At 51.2% G+C, this 21,424-nt stretch overlaps 1 protein-coding gene across 3 annotated transcripts in view; it reads right to left on the bottom strand.

Annotated features, from left to right (window-relative positions):
- ANK1 (ankyrin 1) overlaps positions 1-21,424 on the bottom strand; it is a 129,714-nt gene that overhangs the window by 58,759 nt on the left and 49,531 nt on the right. Inside the window, exon 1 of one of the 3 annotated variants that reach the window (XM_084615180.1) lies at positions 11,157-11,242. The exons of the other annotated variants lie outside the window; for them this stretch is intronic. Within the exon in view, the coding sequence (XP_084471306.1) occupies positions 11,157-11,210 (54 nt within the window). The 5' untranslated portion in view covers positions 11,211-11,242. Of the gene's footprint in view, positions 1-11,156; positions 11,243-21,424 lie in introns of those variants that run through there. 3 annotated transcript variants of the gene reach the window in all.

Genomic DNA, 21,424 nt, shown 5'->3' with positions numbered 1-21,424 from the left:
CTGGCACCTAGTCCCCTGCAGTAACTGCTGCTCTTGGGCACTACTGAAGCTCTCTGCAAACAGAAAGGCTAGAAACTTCCTGTAGTTAACAAATCATACGTGAGTGACTGTGCAAGTCCCTAAGCCTGGGCTCAGGCTGGGTTTCCAGGCCCGTGATCAGAGGATGGATGTCCCAGCTCACTGCTCAGGACACTGGACAGTGACGGAGTCCTACTCTCATCTCCTCCCCTTCAGTCCCGCCCAGGCAGCTCTGCACAAGGCTGATAAAGGAAGGGAGGTTATTAGTAACTCCACCTTGTTCCATGAAACACAGACACATTTATATCAGCCCAGGGAGCTCGCTGCTGCCTTTGGAGCTCTGAGCAGATAATGTTTTCCAGGCAAACACCCAGCAACGTGAGTTCAGCCCCAGCTGCTAGGAACACTGGAGGCTGCTTCAGCAACGTTGCCTCAGCCACTGAGCTAGGCAGGTAGCGCGTAGCGATCACTGCTCCTGACACACTAAAGGATAGGCACGTGTACGACACTTGTGACCCCACTCTCCTTGTCTGCTGGACTGTACACGACTTGGGGCAGGGACTGTCACTTCTGGATGTTTGTACAGCACCAAGCACAAAGCTCCCTCCTCCCCCCGTCTGCCGGACTGCACTGGAAACGCTGAATAACAATGGCATGGTGCACATCTGTCATATTTATCGGTGGACAGCAGCAGCGGAATACTTGTTATAGCTTCCAATTTGCTGAGGACCTTCCCTGTGCGGGAGGGGAGAGGTGCACATAGAGGATCCAGGGAGATGACCTGGCTAGGGACATGGCAGAGAAGAGATCCCAAGGCCTGTGAACTGAGCCAGGGATCCCCCGGCCGTCCAGCACATCTACGCACCGCACTCACTCTTCCCAGGCTGGCAGCCCCAGAGAAAGGTGCCTGAGGAATCCACCAAAAGCAAACCCCAGTGCTGCTTCCCAGGGCTGGGGAAAGCGCTGGCATCTGCCAGATGGCTCCCAGGGCCACTCTCTAGGAAGCAATTCTGCACCCAGATCCGTTTTGCTGGCGCATCCCCATGGGTTTTCTTGTGTGACCCCAGTGCTTTGATGCTGCAGAGCTCCCCAGGCCCCTCCACCACCTGCAGTGGAATGGCCAGAGCATAGCAAGCAGCTAGCCAAGCCCGGCTCTGTGAGAAGAAAGAACGAGGAGGACTTGTGGCACCTTTAGAGACTAACAAATTTTTTTGAGCATAAGCTTTTGTAGGCTAAAACCCACTTCATAGGCTAAAACCCACTTCATCAGATGCATGCAGTGGAAAATACAGTAGGAAGATATATATATATACACACAGAGAACATGAAAATATGGATGTTGCCATACACACTATAATGAGAGTAATCAATTAAGGTGAGCTATTATCATCAGAAGAAAAAAACCTTTTGTAGTGATAATCAGGATGGCCCATTTCCAACAGTTGACAAGAAGGTGAGAAGAAAAGGAGTACTTGTGGCACCTTAGAGACTAACCAATTTATTTGAGCATAAGCTTTTGTGAGCTACAGCTCACTTCATCGGATGCATTCAGTGGAAAATACAGTGGGGAGATTTATATACACAGAGAACATGAAACAATGGGTGTTATCATACACACTGTAAGAAGAGTGATCATTTAAGATGAGCCTGCTCTCCTGCTGGTATTAGCTCATCTTAAGTGATCACTGTCCTTACAGTGTGTATGATAACACCCATTGTTTCATGTTCTCTGTGTATATAAATCTCCCCACTGTATTTTCCACTGAATGCATCCGATGAAGTGAGCTGTAGCTCACAAAAGCTTATGCTCAAATAAATTGGTTAGTCTCTAAGGTGCCACAAGTACTCCTTTTCTTTTTGCGAATACAGACTAACACGGCTGTTACTCTGAAAGAAGGTGAGAGTAACAGTGGGGGGGGGGAATAAGCAAGGGGAAATAGTTTTCCTTTGTGTAATGACCCATCCACTCCCAGTCTTTATTCAAGCCTAATTTAATGGTGTCCAGTTTGCAAATTAATTCCAATTCAGCAGTCTCTCATTGGAGTCTGGTTTTGAAGTTTTTTTGTTGTAATATTGCGACTTTTAGGTCTGTAATCGAGTGACTAGGCAGGTTGAAGTGATCTCCGACTGGTTTTTGAATGTTATCATTCTTGACGTCTGATTTGTGTCCATTTAGTCTTTTACGTAGAGACTGTCCAGGTTGGCCAATGTACATGGCAGAAGGGCATTGCTGGCCCATGATGGCATAGATCACATTGGTAGATGTGCAGGTGAACAAGCCCTGATGGTGCGGCTGATGTGATTAGGTCCTATGATGGTGTCCCCTGAATAGATACGTGGACAGAGTTGGCAACGGTGAGCTGAGAGCCAGGCGATTTGCCATCGCTTTGAGCTCCGACTCTGAACGGGCCTTTATGCTTTTCCCCTCACAGCCAGTGACGTGCAGCACAGCTGGAGCCTACGCAGAGAGCTCCTGCCGCTGGCATCCCCCCCAACACAAACAGAGCTGCCAGCGAGTCCAGCAGCGGCAGCACCAAGGGTTCTGTTCTGGGAATTGAGAAGGAATAAATGGGCTAGAGGTGTTAAAACCATTTAATACTGTTTGATGTTGAATGGTGACTAAATTATACTAATCCCATAAACCCATTTATTCCATCTCAATCAGTACAATTATTATAACAGTTTTCACCCATCTAGCTAAGCCCCTCCTCCTTCCCCCGGCATCTCTGTGATGCATCTTCGGAGACCCCAGCCAGCCACAGTGACAGTGGCAATGGACCCACTGCAACTTAAACATCTCTTCTGATGTTAAATATTCTCCAGACACCATTTCTCGGCCTCCACCCCCCTGCCAGCAGACGAGTGACCCACAAAACTGCACCCAGCCTTGTCCGCCTCGGGATCCGGGAACCCACTGTGACAGCCCCAGACTATCCTGCAACCTAGCAGAATGGGCAGATGCCTCCACACTCACATGGGGGCTCAGGAAAGGGTGAGTTGTGCAGGTGCCTGTGTGCTAATCCCAATCCCCCGCGAGGCAGTGGCTGCAGACATGAAGTGGGCTCCACTCTCCCAGGAGTCCTCAAGGACAATGTTGGCACAAGAACAAATGGGTAAAAACTGGCCAGGCAGAAATTCAGACTGGAAATTGGAAGGAGGTTTCTCCCCATCAGAGGGTGAGGTTCTGGAACAGCCTCCTAATAGGAGTGGTGGGGCCAAACAACTAGTTTTAAGAGACAGCTGGACGAACATATGAGTATGATTGTCTGACAAGTCTGTGTGTGATGGAAGGGGCAGGTGTGACGAAGTGGGTCTCTTCTTAATGTTTCCTCTGAATAGTATGGGGGTGCCTCAGTTTCCCCTAGGCAGTTCTTAAGTATCTAGGTGGTGGGGTAAGGGTGTATGATCATTGCAGAGCCCTAGAGGGCCGGTGTGTGCAGGAGTCTGGACACAGAGAATGGCCGACACCCTGTTTCCTGGCAACTGATGGCCTGGGCCCTTCCCCCCCTGCAAGGTGAGAGCTGAAGGGTTGGAGAACAAAGGAATCAGGTGACCTCCTGGCCCAGGAAAGGAACAAAGCCCAGAGGAGGAGGGGCTGGAGGGAGTTTCAGTTTGGGGCTGGCTGGGACATGGAGTGAAGTGCAGACGTGGTTGTCTGGCTCACTGCCCCCCAAAATGGACCCAGCTGAGGGGTCCCGTTCTCTGCACCTGCAAGCTCTGTGTTAGACCATGTTCCTGTCGTCTAATAAACCTTCTGTTTTACTGGCTGGCTGAGAGTCACGTCTGACTGCGGAGTTGGGGTGCAGGACCCTCTGGCTTCCCCAGGAGCCCCACCTGAGTGGACTCGCTGGGGGGAAGCGCACGGAGGGGCAGAGGATGCTGAATGCTCCGAGGTCAGACCCAGGAAGGTGGAAGCTGTGTGAGCTGTGTGTCCTGCAGACAGGCTGCTCACAGAAAGGCGACTACCCCAGAGTCCTGACTGGCTTCATGGGGAGCAGTTCCAGAGCATCGCCCAGGGACTCCGTGACAGCAGGGCTCAGCAGCCCTGGGGCTCACTTCCAGTTTGTCTTATGTTCCTAACAGCTCAAGGATCAGGGCTTCAGCCTGGGTCAGGAAAGGGTCCCCTGAGAGGGGGCTGGTCTCCTTCCTCTGGAGCATCAGCAATGGTGACAGCTAGAGCTGGGACATTGGGCAGGGTGGGCCAGGGCTCTGTGGACTACCGTGGCACCCAGTATTCTCTGTATCTGGTGTTTGGTTGGCTGGTTCTAGTTCACACTCTCAGGGTCTCACTGACCCCATGTGTGGGGCTGCAAAGGAATTTTCCCCCAGGCCAGACTGGCAGTGACCTTGTGGGGGTTTCCCTTTCCTCTGCAGCATGTTGGTGTGGGTCACTTGCCAGGATTCTACCGTGTAAGTAGATGTACCTCATTTAATCATTTCCCTGCCACTTAGGGGGAAGGCTCAAGCACTGGGGCACCTTGGTCCTCCCTGTTCGCTGCCTGTGGTACACAGCAGTCTAGTCTCCTGTGGGCTGTGACACTTCGGTCTCACAAGTTGGTGGGTTAGTGGGCGGGTGTTGGTGAAATACAGGAGTTCAGCCTAGATGACCGGGTGTCCCTTCTGGCCTTGAACTCTCGGGGTATGTCTACACAGCTATAAAAACCCTGCGGCACCAAGTCTCAGAGACCAGCTCAGCTGACTCAGGCTGGGGCTGCAGGGCTAAAAATAGCAGTGTAGGCATTTGGGCTGGGCCTGGGCTCGGAGACGCTCCCCCCTTGCGGGGTCTGCGAGTCAGGGCAGTCATGGCCAGGCAGCAGTGTAGACACATCCTAGGACTCTGCAGTCCTTGCTGGCAAGGAAGCACACGCAGCAGAGCCGTCTCTATCATAGGGCTTTGCTGAGTGAAGTTTCCCTGGGCTGCTCTCAGGCGGAGAACTTGAAAGCAATTCAACCCAGTTAATCCACTAATGCACGTCTGTCTCTTGAGCTTTACCACTTGTGATAACATTACAGCTTCAAGAAAAGGAGTACTTGTGGCACCTTAGAGACTAACCAATTTATTTGAGCATAAGCTTTCGTGAGCTACAGCTCACTTCATCGGATGCAACCTCCTGTCTCCTCCACTTCCTTTGGAAAGCCATGTGCTCCTATCAGCAAGGTACTTAGCGGCCCCTGCTCAGCGTCCTGCTGACATCTGCTTGCAAATCCACATGTCTGAGGCTCAGGAGCAGCATGTGCCGTGCTTTATCTCAGCTAAATCAGACACAAGACAGGATGTAAAGCTGCTCCCATCACAGGCATGAGTCAACCTGGAGGAACCAGGTCAGGACAAAAAGAAAAGGAGTACTTGTGGCACCTTAGAGACTAACCAATTTATTTGAGCATGAGCTTTCGTGAGCTACAGCTCTGTAGCTCACGAAAGCTCATGCTCAAATAAATTGGTTAGTCTCTAAGGTGCCACAAGTACTCCTTTTCTTTTTGTGAATACAGACTAACACGGCTGTTACTCTGAAACAGGTCAGGACAGTCCACTGCCCCAAACTCACCTTGTCCCTGCCATGTAAGGTGCTTGACAGACAGACCGTGCATACCAGTGAAGGACTGGGCATGTAACGGAGTTGCCAATCGCAGGGCAGCAGCCCCCTCCCAGAGACAGGCTGCAGTGCTAAGGGGAAGAGGCAGTTTTGCCTTTGCCTGCATGTGGGTATCCCCACTGCTCAACAGCACCAGGGGTGAGTGATGGATAGCCACACAGCCAAGCTGATGGACAGCCAACCCTGTGTGCTGCTGGACAGCGCTGGCCTTGGACACAAAGTGGCCAGAGAAGCCTGTCAATGACGTGAAACAAAGCCAAAGGTTCGGAGACTTGGAGTGAGAAACGGAGCAGGGGTAGGAAGGACTCCTGTCCACTCCCTGGAGACCAGTGCAAGACACTTCCCTCCAGCACATTAGCATGGGCTTCATCCCTTGCAGTATGGTTTGCCACTGGCATGCAGCTGTGTTGTACAGAAAACAGACAGAGAAGGCCCCTGCTCCAAGAAGCTGACACCTGCCACTCACTGGAATACTAATTAACACTGGGATTAAGTGGTCCCAGTAGCCGGGGCTTCCACCGCTTCCCTGGGGTATGACTCTGCCATCAGATAGATGGCTACAGAGGGAAATGGTTTCTGAGGTTCAGCCCTTTCTTCATTTCCATCCAGTGCTCCTAGCTTCCCCCTAAATCAATCCTCTCCCTGTGTTCACCGCCTTCACCACCTGGCCAGTTATCGCAGATCCCTTCGGCTGGGTCTATCAGCCTCTGCCCTCCAGATCTCCAGCACTGCGTCTCACAGCACAGCGCCTCTGCTAGTGGGGGGCTGTGCTGTGTAACTCTGCTCAAAGCAGATCTACAGCGTGGTGAACATGCTGGCAGCATTGGCCTATTGCTCCCTCCTTGGGTTTGGGGGGAGGTGAAGGCTAACGTAGCCATAGTCCCTGTGGTCATTTAGCCAAATTAGACACAAGTAGCATTTCTAATCTTCTCCATAAATCCATCCCACCTGCTCTCTGACCTCATCATGCTCTTCTGCATGGCCCCTCCCTGCCTTGCTGAAATCAAGGTGCCCAGATCAACAACCGAGTCCTTTCCCACCGGGCTGCTTATGTTGAGAAGCTGCATCACCTTAGAACACATGCTGTCTAGCACTCCTGGGAGATATGGGCTGTCAGGTCCTGGCTTGCCCTCTATGGTCCCCCAGGGCTACACACAGCCAGCTGACAGAGTGTGAAACAGGTCAGCCCTTGTCTACACTACGCGCTTTGGCAGCTTTTACGGCCTGTTCTAAGGCAATGAAACTACCCAGCACAGACAAACCCCCACCGCCACCTCCTGGCTCTCAGTGCCTCTGCACAGGCAGCGCCAAACAAAGAGCATTGTCTTACGTGGCTGCCATATCACCCCAAAAGCTTCTCCCCCACTGGCATTCCACTGCTGTCCAGTGCACTGCCTTTCTGAGTGGCATGTCTGCCGTCCGGACAGAGCTTCCCAGATGTTGTAGCTGCACCGCCCTCAGGATGCTATTTTCTTCCCATGTTTCTAAGCCCGCAGTGGGTCCCTTTGCTTTACTTTGGCCTCCCGAGTGTCCACTCCCTCCCCCTGTAAACAGCGCTGAGAGGCTGCTTCGCTCCCTCATCAGGTTCCCTAGTACAGGGGCCTGACACCAACCTCTTTGGTCCAAACCCAGCATTGTGATCACGACCTGGCATGCAGCACCCATGCTAACGGGCCCAGGAAGAAATGGCATTAACACTGCTGTACAATGACAGGTTTCAGAGTAGCAGCAGTGTTAGTCTGTATTCGCAAAAAGAAAAGGAGTACTTGCGGCACCTTAGAGACTAACCAATTTATTTGAGCATAAGCTTTCATGAGCTACAGCTCACTGCATCTGATGCATTCAGTGGAAATTACAGTGAGGAGATTTATATACATACAGAACATGAAAAAATGGGTGTTATAAATCTCCTCACTGTATTTTCCACTGAATGCATCCGATGAAGTGAGCTGCAGCTCATGAAAGCTTATGCTCAAATAAATTGGTTAGTCTCTAAGGTGCCACAGGTCCTCCTTTTTTACTGCTGTACAATGTATTCATATTGCACTTCCCCAACTATGGAAAATCATTTAGGGTGAAAGGGGGGCTGAAGCTTTTCTCAACCTCCAAACATTTTATTTTGCTGCTTTCGTTACCTTTCCCGCCATTTGTTAGGTTATAGGCACCTTCTGTATCTGAAACTTTCTAGCCCCACATCTGCAGCCCTGGCGTTTATGCCAGCTGGGATGCCTTTTCATTCCCCTTAAATGCTCCCAGTTTAACCATTTTAATGGGAAATGGTATTTTGAACTGGCCCAGACACTAGCGTAAGGCAGTGAGGCTGGCTGGACTGGGGCATGACCGCTGTGGCCTGTCTGAAGTTCCACAGCAAGCAAAGGATCACTGCCATCAGCAGCACTTTTCTGGCCCCCAGCACGCTCCCCTTCACAATCAGAGAGAGACATGTGGCATCAGCTTAATTCCTCTCTCACAGCTTCAGAACCAGAGGCAGCAAGCCGGGGGGAGGGACTGGCACAGAGACCGAGGGAGGCTGCTAGCTGACCCAGCTTGCTGAGGACTGTGCCAAATAAAACCCAACTAGCTACTAGAGACCCTCTGGAGTGCATGAGCCAGGCTAGCCCTAAGGATTCTGTGTACTCACCAACACAAGAGAAGACCCAGAGCCCCAGATCATCCATTGACCACATTGTTCTCAACTACAAAGGGATTCCATTAATCCTTAGGGCTCCAGGAACCATTTAACAGCCAGCACATAGGTCAAGGATTAAGGCAGACCACAAGTCCTATAGGGATCAGGGATAAACCTTCCCAACTGTCCCGGGTTACAGTGGGAAGATCAAAGATAGAGAGATGAAGTGATTTGCTCCAGGTCTCACAGCGGCTCAGTCAAAGAGCCAGGAACAGAGCTCAGGACCCATGACTCCCACTCCACTGTGCGCCCTCTCTCTTGGAACACAGACCCTGGCAGGGATGTGAGAGAGGAAACCATATTTCAAATATTTCATTTTGGGGCCAAATTCTCAGGAACCACCTCTAGTTTGTCACCTCAGTCGTATATGTGTAGTCACTTGCGACCACAAATAACGACACAGACAAGCACAATAACGCAAATAACGCACCCCAGCTCTTGGCGACTGCTTTCCAGCCTGCCATTCACCAATGTACGGCGCACTCAGAGCCCGGGTTAGCTAGAGCTCTGGTTAGCCATTTAGGATCTTAAACAGCTGCTGTGGCTGAGGATTAGAAATGCTCCTCAGCTCCCCCTGTGGGTGGGTCCCTCTTGGCTGGCAGCTGCAGCCAGAGCATCTTTGGGGACACAGAGAGGGAGGGTGCCACAAGCAGGGAACAGCCCACACCGCAGGCATCAAATCCCTTTGATAAGGGCGTAAATCCTGCTGCTCTGAGCAAATTTGTTCCCAGACTACACCCATTTGACACGAATGGGTTTTCTGAGAAGCAGGATTAAGAGTCTGTCCTATTATTCACAAATTCACGATCGCCCTTGATCAACAGCCGGGCAGCCAGCACCAGCAGAGGTGTCAATGGAACAGCATCCCACGGTGTCTGGCCAGGGAGCTGCAGACTGGGGAGCCAAGGCTATGAAAGAGTTAACATGGCTGCAGCTCCTGTCAGCATGGGCCAGGCACACCCCAGTGACACCTGTCACTCCCTCTTGAGGCTAGCAGAAGCCCCCGCTCTTTGAGCCTCCTGAGTGGGGAATGCTATTTTTAGGTTCTGATTTAAGACAAACCTCTAGAGCTTGCTGTTCATGCATTACACCTCTTATTACAACCTGCCAGGGCTTACAGCTGGTTAGAGAGACATAGCAGCAACGTGACTGCTTGATTTTTTACCTCTTACTCTCCTAATGCACTTTCTTCCTGAACCATGACAGCAAATAAATGTAGCTGAGTCTGCGCAGATGGGGATGTGCAGAGAACACACCAGAAAAACCCAGTGCACAGAAGGTATGTGACAGATTCCACTTGCTGGTAAAAACCAGGGACAAATTCTGGGCCTGCCTGGTGCAGCTCAGAGAATGGGGGCAGCCTCTCCAGCAAAGGGCACGTATGGTGCACCCAGCCTCATCTATCCCAGACACTGCACATGGCTCCCAGTATTGAGGAGAGGGGCTGGGTTCCAGCACCCACCGACAGTGCTCCAGACCCAAATCCGGTTCCTTCCGAAGAGATTCATTCTGTGCCCAGGGGAAGGCTTTTAAATGTTGCTTGTGAGCAGCTTCTAATTTCTACAATCTGTTCCCCCTCATTTTTTCTAGCCCTGCTTCAGCAGGGCTAATTCGCACCCGCTCTGCCTGGATGCAGTGGGCAAAGGCCTGAGCAGAGAAGCGTCTGTTAGAATCTGTACAGCTGTGGCTGATCACTGTGCTGAAACTGCGGGAGAGGCAGGTGCTGCGCTGTGGCTGAAACACGCGGGGGCTTCATGCTGTCCCGGCTGCTGTGCGTGTGACGAGCTCTCTAAGCCAGCAGTTCTCAACGTTTTCCTTTCTGAGCCTCCTCCCAATATGCCGTAAAAACTCCACCGCCCAGCTGTGCCACAACAACGCTTTTTCTGCGTATTAAAGCCAAGGCTGGCGTTAAGGGGTAGCAAGCTGGGCAGTTGCCCAGGGCCCTATGCCACAGGGGGCATCGCAAAGCTAAGTTCCTCAGGCTTCGGCTTCAGCCCCAGGTGGGGGGCTCGGAGCCCCGAGCTGCAGTCCTGTGTGGCAGGGCTTTGGCTTTCTGCCCTGGGCCCTAGCGAGTCTAATGCCAGCCATGCTTGGTAGACCCCCTGTAACCTGCTTGCAGTGCCCCGGGAGCCCGGACCCCTAGTTGAGAACCACTGCTCTAAGCCATCAAGGGAAGAAGGCCCCGAGGGAGGTTGCCTGCAGCACAGCTCTTAGAAAAGATCCCCCCTTGCACTGGCAAGGGGAGCTGTGCTAGGACCCTGAGAGCAACACCTGCACCTAGTGAAGGGAAGTTGCTGCTAGCCTGGCTCCAAAGGCAGCACAGCCCCCAGTTCATCAGCAAAGGCAAATGGAGCCTGCATGGAAACCCCACCCAGTGCGCCTGACCCAGTGCTTTAGGTGGGCAGGAAAGATGACAACTTGGCCGCTGCTGTTTACCGTTAAAAAAGAAAACTGGCAGCCAATCTCCCTCCCCCCTCAGCTATATCAGCTCAGAATACGCTGGCGTGGGGAGCAGGGATGGTCTTGCTACTAACTCTCCAGCCTGGAAACAAGGGGCTCAGCTCAGTTCCTGGCTCTGCCACTGACTCCCTGTGTGACCTTGGCCAAGTCCCCCATCTGTACAATGATTCATCCTGTGTCTCTCGTCTGTTTGGTCTGCAAGCTCTCTGGGGCAGGGGCTGTCTCACCATGTGCACACACAGGTGCCCAGCACCACGGGGCCCTGATCCCATGCTACCAGTTCCGACAGACACACACGCCAGACAGGATAGGTAAACAGCCTTCCAGCTATCCTTGCCCTAGGAATTGAGTTGCAAGAGTCCCCCACTGCCTTTAGAGGCTGCCCGAGTACTCACTTTCCGTAGGTGCAGCAGGCCTGGCATCCCTATTGGTGAAAGGGAAGCCCCCATCTCCGTGCTTGGGGTCTGCACAGATGCACAGTGAGCTCTACCTCCAAAACAAGTGCCCAAGATCCCAGCAGGCACAGGGCTTTATCAGCAGCAGCAGACCTCTGCCCTATCGCCTCTCACACGTGCAGATGCTGAGGGGAGGCTCCTGCCTGGGGACTGGAGATTACGGGGGCTGCCCCATGCCAGGGCCCATGGTAAACAGCGGCTGGGCTCTTCTCTGAGCGTTTGAGAGGGCAGGGTGTCTGGAACATGCTTTCTAAACACGTCTGCAGGCAGGTGAATGGGGCTCCGACCTCAGGCACCTGAACCCTGCCTTTCAAACAGGAAAAGTGCAGGGCAGGTCTCGGAAACATGAGACACAGTAAGGACAGAATTCCTCGTCTGAAAGCTGCTCAGGGACAGGACTGCCTCTGACCTTGTGCGTGTAGCACCATCACAAGGGGACCTGATCCCTACATGTTACTGCAACACAATGAAACTTCCTTCTCCTAGTCACAGGGCAGATGCCAGCTCCAGCCTTCCCTCCTGGAGATTCCTGCATGCAGGGAGAAGGGAAGTTAGCCCTAAGCTACTTGGAGCAGGAAGCGGGAAGTTACGGCACAGCTCATGAGAACAGACCCCTTGGAAACAGCCCCTCCAGACGGTCTGTGCTCCAATACCATGACAATGGGTGCACTATGAACACTGATGGGCGAGCATTTACTTGGCACTCCAGGCTGGAAGACCAGATTCTGCTCTCCATTAAAGGGTGCCAGTGGCTTTATTCACCCTGCTCAGGTGCCTGGTGATTAATTAGCTGGTGTTTGCAAAGCGCTAGGTGAACACAAGACAGCACAGTGCTCCATTTCTGTTTTTAGCTCCCATTCATCAGGAACCCATGTGCTGACTGCAGACCTGTGGTGATCTGGATGCCTTGGGGCCATGCCAACAGATGCCTCAGAACCTGACGTGACTACATGTGGGCAGGCCATTGAGCACAAACATGACTTTGGGGTGCTCACAGCAATGGCTGAGCCAGCTGCACCCACCTGGATGCTTGCAAATCAGCTGAGCCCGTCCCTGGGAAAGCGCTCATCGCAGCGAGTACTCTGGGATGTGCTCAGATGCAGGCATGAAAAATGGAGCCTGCCAAATGCTTTGTATGATGGAGAGATGCGGGTTAACCCCAGCAGGGGCTTGCTCCAAGTTACAGCAGTGGCAGCAGAGCTCAGGCCTTATTAGAAAAGGTTTCCTTTAAAAAACAATCCCCTTCGGACATGTGCATGCGCACGCCAGGCCCCACGGCTCTGATGGAATCACTGGCAGAGCCTTCACTCTAGCAGTAGGTGCCACAATGCAGCAGGCAGGTTCCTAGATCCAGAGTGTAATTCTTGTGTACGTGCCACCCTGACACAGGTATGCAGTCAGCTCAGGAGCTCCAGTTCCTCCATGGTAGGGGGTTTTATTCCCTTCCCCTCTTCTGCTTTGCGCTGCAAACTCAGCTGATGGGAGGGGGAGAGTAAACAAGACCCATTTTCATTGGAGGGGGAGAGTAAACAACAAGGTCTTTTGTCCTTTTTAATGTCCCTCTCTAGTCTGGCTGGTGTTGAGGGGCCTTCCTTGTGGGGCAGGACAGAACACCCTCTGTTGGAGACCAGCATTTCACACTCCTTAATCCCTCTCTCCTGTCCAGTGATTTACACAGCTACCAAGGGTCCCAATGCAAATGCTCAGATATTACCATACAATATGGGATACAGATGCTATGAGATCAGCATTCCATAAAGTCTAAACACTAAACACATTCTTATAATCCTAACATCTATCATAACAATACCAACACACAAGTGAGCCAGACTTGTTCCATCAATGGATTTGTCATTGTTCACCTGAGGCACGGGGACCTTGGCTTGAGCTGGCACCTGGCCTGCCAGCATCACATCATATTCCGTGTTCCTGTCTAGCCAGGACAGATGCCACAGTGCTTGAAATGCTGTCACTTGTGGACCATCTTCCCCCAGCCGCCCTGCATCAGTAACACCAGTGGAGATGAACAGTTGCTAGCAAGGGCAGGACCTGTTTGCATGGTTTCCCTGGTGCCAAATGTCTCCCCCTTTTGGGCCCCCTTTCAGATTTTTATTCCCCTCTTCATTGGCAGCTAATCCTGCTCCACTGACCAGTTCCAATTTCTCCAGAGATTAGCCAGGAATCCTTTGCAGACACTGCCACAGTCTGCAGGAGTTTGCAGACTCTCATGTAGACACAGAGGAGAGAGCAAGAAAGGGCTACAAAAGCCCTTTGTGTTCATTAACTTCCCAGGGTCAAATGAGCAGAAGACACTGCCCAGTTCTGCTGCCCAAGAGAGGTTATTGGGTGGAAGATGCTCCGCCAGATGCGGGCCTGATAGCTCAGGGAGACACAGGGGAAATGCATGAGAACCATTGAGCAAACCTTCAGGGAATGTGGTTCTAGGGAGCCCATTGTGGTCTGGGAGGCCAGAACCAGGAACTGAAATTAAACCACTTGCCTGCTGCATAACATAACATACGTGCAGCTCTGAATCACAGCCCTGCGGAGTCCCTTCTGATGCACAGCACTGTCACTGTCACCACACAGGCTGCCGACACCAGTGCAGGCTGGTGACCCCAATCCCTTCCATGGTGTCTAGCGTCCTGCGTCCCACATCAATCAATACAGTCCCTCAGTTCAGTGACAATCCCCCACTGTGATACAAGTGCAGGAATATCCACTGTGTGTGAGTGGGGCACAAACAAAACAGTGAGTGGGCCTGTCCCTCAGAACCACGCCTTCCCCTGTATTCCATTCACATTCCTTTTCTTCTGTGAACGACTGGAGTACATTGATCCCTGCACTGACAGGTGCTGTAGAAGAAGCTAGCTAGCCAGCCATCCAGCTGTTACTGAACTGTGGATCTATGCAGAGTCCTATCCAAGGATTCAGGGTCAGCCCATTTCCCCACAAAGGTCCTACACCTGCATTTCTGAGTTGTTTGGTGGGAGGAAAAGCAAGAGAGAATATAAAGAGCAAAGGGGGACTGAGCATTCGGGACAGGCTTGTGGGGAAGTCCAGTTTTATCAGTGGCCACTGGCTCTTCTGTATACACATAGAACTTGGTAAGGTACAGACTCCTCCAAATACATAACTAGGTGCTGCTCCATGCTACACCATCCCCACAGTGTCCACCCAACAGAGACTGAAGCATGTTCTCACGTTAACGATGCACAGCGTGTAATTTCCAAGCTGACCGGTTGTGTGCAATGAGCGCTAGAAGAGCAGAGGAAACGATGGGATGCAGAGTGCCAGGAAGCGCTCTGCAGCCATAGCACGCTCCCAGCCCAGGGTGATGCATTGGTTAGTAAGTTAATGTTGGGCTGCTGAAAGATGTTTGCTTGAACGCCTAGGAGCTGAAGACCACTACCTATCCCAGGACAGATACTGAGCAGGCAGCAACACGGTGGGCTTCACGCCCTCCCCCAACAGCCTCCCCCCGGGTCTGAGCCAACCACCTCTGGGGGGTGAGGCAGTTTGGGCTCTGTGCTCACTCTGCCAATAGGGATAATTTGTTCCCTAGCACACTTGGCCACCTGCCTTAAAATGCTAGAGAAGTTAAATGTATCCCGGAAAGTCCATGGTTCCTGCCTGGTGGTAGATGCTGCTGCCCCAAACCTAGGAAGCAGTATCACAAGTTTATTCAATGCTGCATTTTTTTCTGCATAATTGCATGTCATGAATGTAGATCAGAGTCTGAAGGCTGGTGGCATCTGGGACGGGCCACTCCAAAACACCAGGAGTAGCCCCATGCAGACCACCCTTCTGCAAGGCCATGGCTACATGGACCCATGCAAAACACCCTTCTACAAGGCCAGGGCTACAACTGCATGTGGCTAGCTCTGTAGGCAAGCACAGGGGGTGAACGGCAATGACCTTAGAAACCTGCCATCAGCAGCCTCTCTCCACACAGACAAGTTAAAGCTCACTTTTAAACCATTTTTAAACCAAGTCACTTTAAAATCACTGCTGAAAGGGCCCCAGAGACAGGCACGTGCATATGGCTGGGGCTAACCCACCTGCCTCTAAGGAACACACCACCAGCCACGCAAACATAGAATCATAGAATCATAGAATATCAGGGTTGGAAGGGACCCCAGAAGGTCATCTAGTCCAACCCCCTGCTCAAAGCAGGACCAATTCCCAGTTAAATCATCGAACATATCACCTCACACCATCCCTTTGAGCCTGCTCATTGCCTGGCCGCTACTCCATTGGATCCTCTCCTCTTCTCCTTTGCTGTGTCCTTTGAGAATGTGAGCTCCGCAGGCTTGGGGCCAGGCCTTTATCTGGGGTTGGTATAGTACCCGGCACATTATGGCTGCCACCAGAACCACTAACAGTCAGAAGAGCAACTTTTCCGCTGCTGCAGAGAGGCCCACAGAGGACAGGCCATCTCTTGGGTATGATTTCCTGGGTGAGGGAACTCATTCCTTAGCAGGGCACCAGCTGGAGACTGGGACACCAGAATGGGAGCCTGGGTTTTCCTGCTCGCTCAGGAAGTCACTTCCTGCACGATGAAGTACCGTGGTTGTACTGGGCAGAGTCACTGCGGCCTGCAGCTCCTTCAGGCCCAGTGAGCAGCTGGAAGCAGAGAACACGCAGCCTCCTCTCAGAGCCCTTCATCCCCTCGGAATTCTCTTAAAGGCCCACAGCTAGGGCAAAGCAGTGAATGGGACGCTCCAGGCCCACAGTGCCCAGAGCAGGAAATAACTGCGGTGACTGTGTGGTATCTTAATGGTGACAACCGGATGGATTTGTAGAAGTCTCTGGAGCAAGCTGTGGCCAAGAGCAAAGTGAGGGTCACTGCCACTAGTACCACCAGCCCACAAGAGCCTTCCTTGTGCTGCGAAAATGGGGAGGCAGCACAAACTGGGTCCCACCCAGGGGCATTGGCAGGCTGAAACTCCTCTGAGAAAGCCAAGTGTTTCATCCCCAGGCTCCGCGCTCACTGGGGCCTGGCCAGGATCGGGAGGCAACTCGAATTCCATCATTTGAATCTTTCATTCACCCCATTAAAAACTGAACCTCTGCCCAGAGCCAGTGCCACGTAACCTCCCACCCAGCCATCCCCAGAACCAGCCCCGTTCAGCATTGCACCCTGTCCTCCTCGGAGTGTACCCCAGAACCAACCCCGGGCAGCTTGGAACCAGCCCTGCCAATTCTATTATGTGCAGTGATTGGAGGAGACATTTGCAGACTCTTAGGGCCAAATCCTGCCATTATCTGTACTCCTGCTAGCCTATGAAATTCACTAGGCATCTAGTGGTAACGGGTGATGGGCTCTGTCATTTTGTATCTTCCTGGCTCTCTCTTCTCACCAGAGTCAGCTCTGTGGTTCAGCGCATTTAATAAATTAATCCCTAATTGTTTTTGTTGCTATTTGTAGATGAAGCAGGCTCCGCTCCCAGTGGAACCATTCTCCTTGCTACATTAATTGCATTCCCATTTTAATCACACTTCCTAACACTTCCCACTGATCCTTCATCCCTGTATTACACCTCACCTCACCCACTAGCATGGTAGCTGCAACAAACTCCATCTCTAATCTCCTTCCTGCCCTCACTGCAGATGGACTACGGCTGCAAGTGGCTAGCTCTGTGGGTAAGCACAGGGGGTGAATGGCAATGAGTCTTAGAAACCTGCCATCAGCAGCCTCTCTCCATACAGACAAGTTAAAAGCTCCAATGCTGCAGGTTCTGGGGAAGGCTACCGTCCGCACAGGAGAGCAATCCCATCCGGACAGCCAGGGCTGAGAAGGGTTTAAACCTTTCACAATATGAGTGTCCCAATAAAGCTGGGGGGTCTGAGCCTGGAAGCAGTCTCCACCCCCATTCAACCACCCAACAAAGCCAGTGCTGGTGGCAGGGTGTTTCTCCTCAGGAGATTCACTAACACTGAGGGCCTGTCTACACTGCAGTGAGACCCATGCAACTGGCCCTTACCAGCTGACTCGTACTAAGGAGCTGTTTAATTGCAGTGTTTGGGCTCTCGCTGCAGCCTGAGTTCTGAGACCCTCCCCCCACAGAACCCTAGAGCCCGGGCTCCAGCCTGAGCCTAAACGTCTACACAGCAATTAATCAGCCCCTTAGCCTGAGTCAGCTGGCCCAAGCCAACCGCAGGTTTTTACTTGCAGTGTAGACATGCCCTAAGAGGCCTCATCTGTCTATTTCCAGACCCTAAGCCCCATATGGGTGTGTGTGTGAATCCTTCACTAAGCTTCTATACAATGCCTCTATCTCTAGTGACTGAGCACCTGGAGTTCTCCTTACAGACCCTCGAGGAGCTGAGTGTTTGCAAAGGAAAGCCATTTACAATGCACACAACAAGATGCCCTTTACGGAAGGTCAAACTCGTGGCCGGAACAGAAGTTCAAGAAAACTCACAATTAGTACCAGCTATCATTTCCGGTTTACACTGTCCCCTCTGCCCCCAGACACTTCGCAAACTAGGATACAAACCTGGGCTAGAAAAACATACAGTTCCCTTAATTCAGCCACGGTCATCTGATGCTAGGATATGGCCATATTACACACACAGGTTTCAGAGTAGCAGCCGTGTTAGTCTGTATTCGCAAAAAGAAAAGGAATACTTGTGGCACCTTAGAGACTAACCATTTTATTTGAGCATAAGCTTTCGTGAGCTTGCATCCAATGAAGTGAGCTGTAGCTCACAAAAGCTTATACTCAAATAAATTGGTTAGTCTCTAAGGTGCCACAAGTACTCCTCTTCTTATTACACACACACAGAGGCCATTCAACTTCCCCCAAATTCATTTCTTCCCCCACTGAAATGCAGACACATCTGGGCTGAACACCGCAGCCGTTCTGCCACCTTTATGCTGCACTACAGTTTTAGGTAGGAAGTGAGAAGAATACTGTATTCCAGTTACAACTGCAGGGGGAATATAGGGTAGCAGAAAGCAGTTACCAGATTAGGATTTGGTCAGGACTCCAACAATCAGATTCTGGCTTTTGTGACAGGAGTGAGAAGGAAAAGGTGACCTGCAAAGATAACTTTTTCTTTAGCTACAAAGAGTTTTTTAAAGCTGCAAAGTTCTGTCCCTGAGTTTCTCTTGAGAGACTTTGAAGAAAACCTTCAACTGTGCTCAGATATAGTCCCGAAAGAATGCAAGGCCCCTTCCTCTGACTGTGCTGTTATTGTCCGTGTACTGTAACTAGAGAGGAGAAATCTGGCTCACTTTACTCACTTTACTGTTTGTTGCCTGGTGCCAATGTTCAAGACACCCTCCTCAGCTGTTCTTTTTCTTTCACTTAAGGGAATGGGGAGGCCATGCGGCAAAGAGCTCTTAAACACACTGCCTTGGGGAAGAGTAAATGCCTTCCTTTAACAGCTTGTTGTGGTATTTAGGGGAAGCCATGTGTTTTGCTGCACTGAGGGGTACTGATATGCAGCAGCTTTTTGTATTTACATAAGAATTGCCCTATTGGGTCAGACCAAAGGTCCATCTAGCCCAGTATCCTGTCTTCCAACAGTGGTCAATGCCAGGTGCCCCAGAGGGAATGAACAGAACAGGTAATCATCAAGTGATCCGTCTCCTGTCGCTTGTTCCCAGCTTCTGGCAAATAGGCTAGGGCCACCATCCCTGCCCATCCTGGCTAACAGCCATTGATTAACCTATCCTCCATGAACTTATCTAGTTCTTTTTTGAACCATTATGGTCTTGGTGCAACCACAGCTATGCAGATCTGAATCACTCGGAAGGTGATTGCACTTTTCCCATCAGGCATTTGCAATGGATCCTGGGTGTTGGGTAAGTTTGGGGCAGGTGACTGCAAAGTGTGCATGTATTCACCATGCACCAGTGCATCAACAGCTACCTGGTCCCTGCACTGTATTACCTCTTCAATCCTGTCTGGTGATAATCCCTGTTTTCCACTCACCCGCCTTTGGCTTCAGGGAGCAACCAGCACCTCAGGTTTTGGCCACCAGGCTGTTACTGTAAGAGACATGCATATTGTTTTAAAGCTGAATCAGCAGCTGATGCTAAATAATTTAAATCCTTAGCAATTCCATTACTGCTGCCTAGCCCTGGATACAGAAAGGTACTCAGCTTGGGGTGCAGAGGGAGCTGGGATGGAAAACAGTGCAGCAGTCACGCAGGCAGGGATGAGCAGATCAGCAATGCCCTGCAGTGCTGCATACGGCCCCTTAATGTAGAACAGGAGGCTCTTTGCAGGCTGCAGGTCCTCTGCAGTTTGGAATAAGGTCCCACAAGCCTTGTCTAGCCACCTGCTTTGCTGCTACATTAGTTAGTCTTGGGAGGTACTGAGAACGCATAGCTCCAAGGGACCACAATGGGTGTGGCCGCAGCTCTGCCGTTCTGACAACCAGCCCCTCCACTTCCAAAGAGCCACCCAAGGCAACTGCTGACAGCTGACAACGCGCATGGGACACCTGGCCCGTTCCACGTCTGTCGGTTAGCTCTGCATTAGTGCAGGCAGGCCAGTAGTCTGATGAACACACACACGCACCTGCCAAACACAGGAGAGACTATAGCTCTTACTACCCCTCCTTCTGGTCTCTTTCCTTTATGGAGAGAAAGCACTATGCAACAAGTGCCTCAGCCAAACCAGGCCGATTTCCAGCTCCCAGAAACGTGGGGCAGGCCACACCTTCCTGGAAAAAGCCTGGGCCAATCTTACTCACCCCAGCAAGTAAGGGGCACTTTCCTCCAGGGCCTGGAAACCTCTCCCCTTCTCCCTTTACCTAACAAACCCTTTTACTGTGCTTACTCCTGAGGGCATTCTGCGCCAAAAAAATAAAAATTCTGCTCACAATGTTTTAAAATTCTACAAAATCCTGGAAGTTTTATTTGTCAATAAATAAATGCAGAGGCTCCAGCATGGAAGTGGGGAGCACAGGCCACTGGCTGCATGAAGGTTGGAGATCACCCTGCAGCCTCCCCAGTGTCCCCATCCCCTACCCTGGGGACACGGACTCAGTGGTGAGGCTGCACCCAACCCTGACACAGCACAAGGCCTGGGCCTTCCCCAGAAACACCCTGGGGCCCTGCCCCTCTGTGCCAGGTGCACCAGGTGTGGGGCAGGCTAACATGTAACTGTCTCCTATTCTCTGCTCCTGCTGTTTTCTCTCCCTCCATTGGCCTGGAGAGATGTCACCTCCTTAACCCTTCTAAAATCTCAGTAGATTAGTAAATTATGTATAATAAAAAGAACTGCAATAAATCAGACAGACATACAGACAACTGCATTTCCATGTCTGTGGACAACATGCTACTAGGAGGTAACGTGCCCAGCACAATCTTAGCTAGGTCTCTAGGCACTCCTGTAATACGCACAATACATGAATGATGATAATGAAACACCACTTGACCAGGCTAAGCAAAAAGGAGAGTGATGCCTTTTAAATAGCTTTAAATGCTACTGTGATATCAAGGATTTCTCCAGAACTTGAGTGGAGTGAGGGAGGCCATCACCTCACCCCACTTGTGTACCCCAGAAGAGAGAGTGTCTACGATGGTTAAAAATAATCCCAGCTGAAATACATATGATGGTATTCTTGTACAGCCAGTCAGGAGCAGCTGGGGCTTTAGGAGAGGGAATGTTGTGAGGCCAGTCCCCATTACAGTCTGGCTGACAAAGTCTATAGAAAAGGGACAGACCTCAGTGTGAAATTGACTGATACCAAATACACATGGATTGGGGGCCTGAAGTTTGAATTGTTTTTTAATTATTATTTTTTAAATCTTTTGACCGGTGTGTTTGACTTCTTTTGGGGACAGTGGGCTCCTCACCAGCACCTGGCTGTTAATACATCATAGCACATTATACCAGTTGGGTTGGCTGATATCTCCAAGGCCAAAGGAATTCTCCTAGAACTGAGCAAATAATTCACAACACCCCACTTCCTGGCACATCGCTCCTTTTTGTGCCTGTTCATGAACCAACTACAAGCAGACGGTGACGTTTTCAAACACCTGAAATATTCTATGTTCTCTGTGAATTTCTCTAGTGGATAGTTCTTGGTCTGGGAATTGTACGTACACAGCACATTGAGAATATGCACAGCATTGGCTTGTTACATGACTCACATTGCTATTCTCTTTGTTCCCTGACTGGATGACTTAGCTAATGAAAACTGTCAATTTTACTACTGCACATACCATCTGGGTAACATGGAAT

This window comes from Lepidochelys olivacea (genome assembly GCF_965140295.1).
Source record: "Lepidochelys olivacea isolate rLepOli2 genome assembly, chromosome: 26".
Lineage (NCBI taxonomy): Eukaryota > Metazoa > Chordata > Testudines > Cheloniidae > Lepidochelys > Lepidochelys olivacea.
The sequence above is the reverse complement of the archived record's forward strand: the minus strand, read 5'-3'. Positions and strand labels throughout refer to the sequence as shown.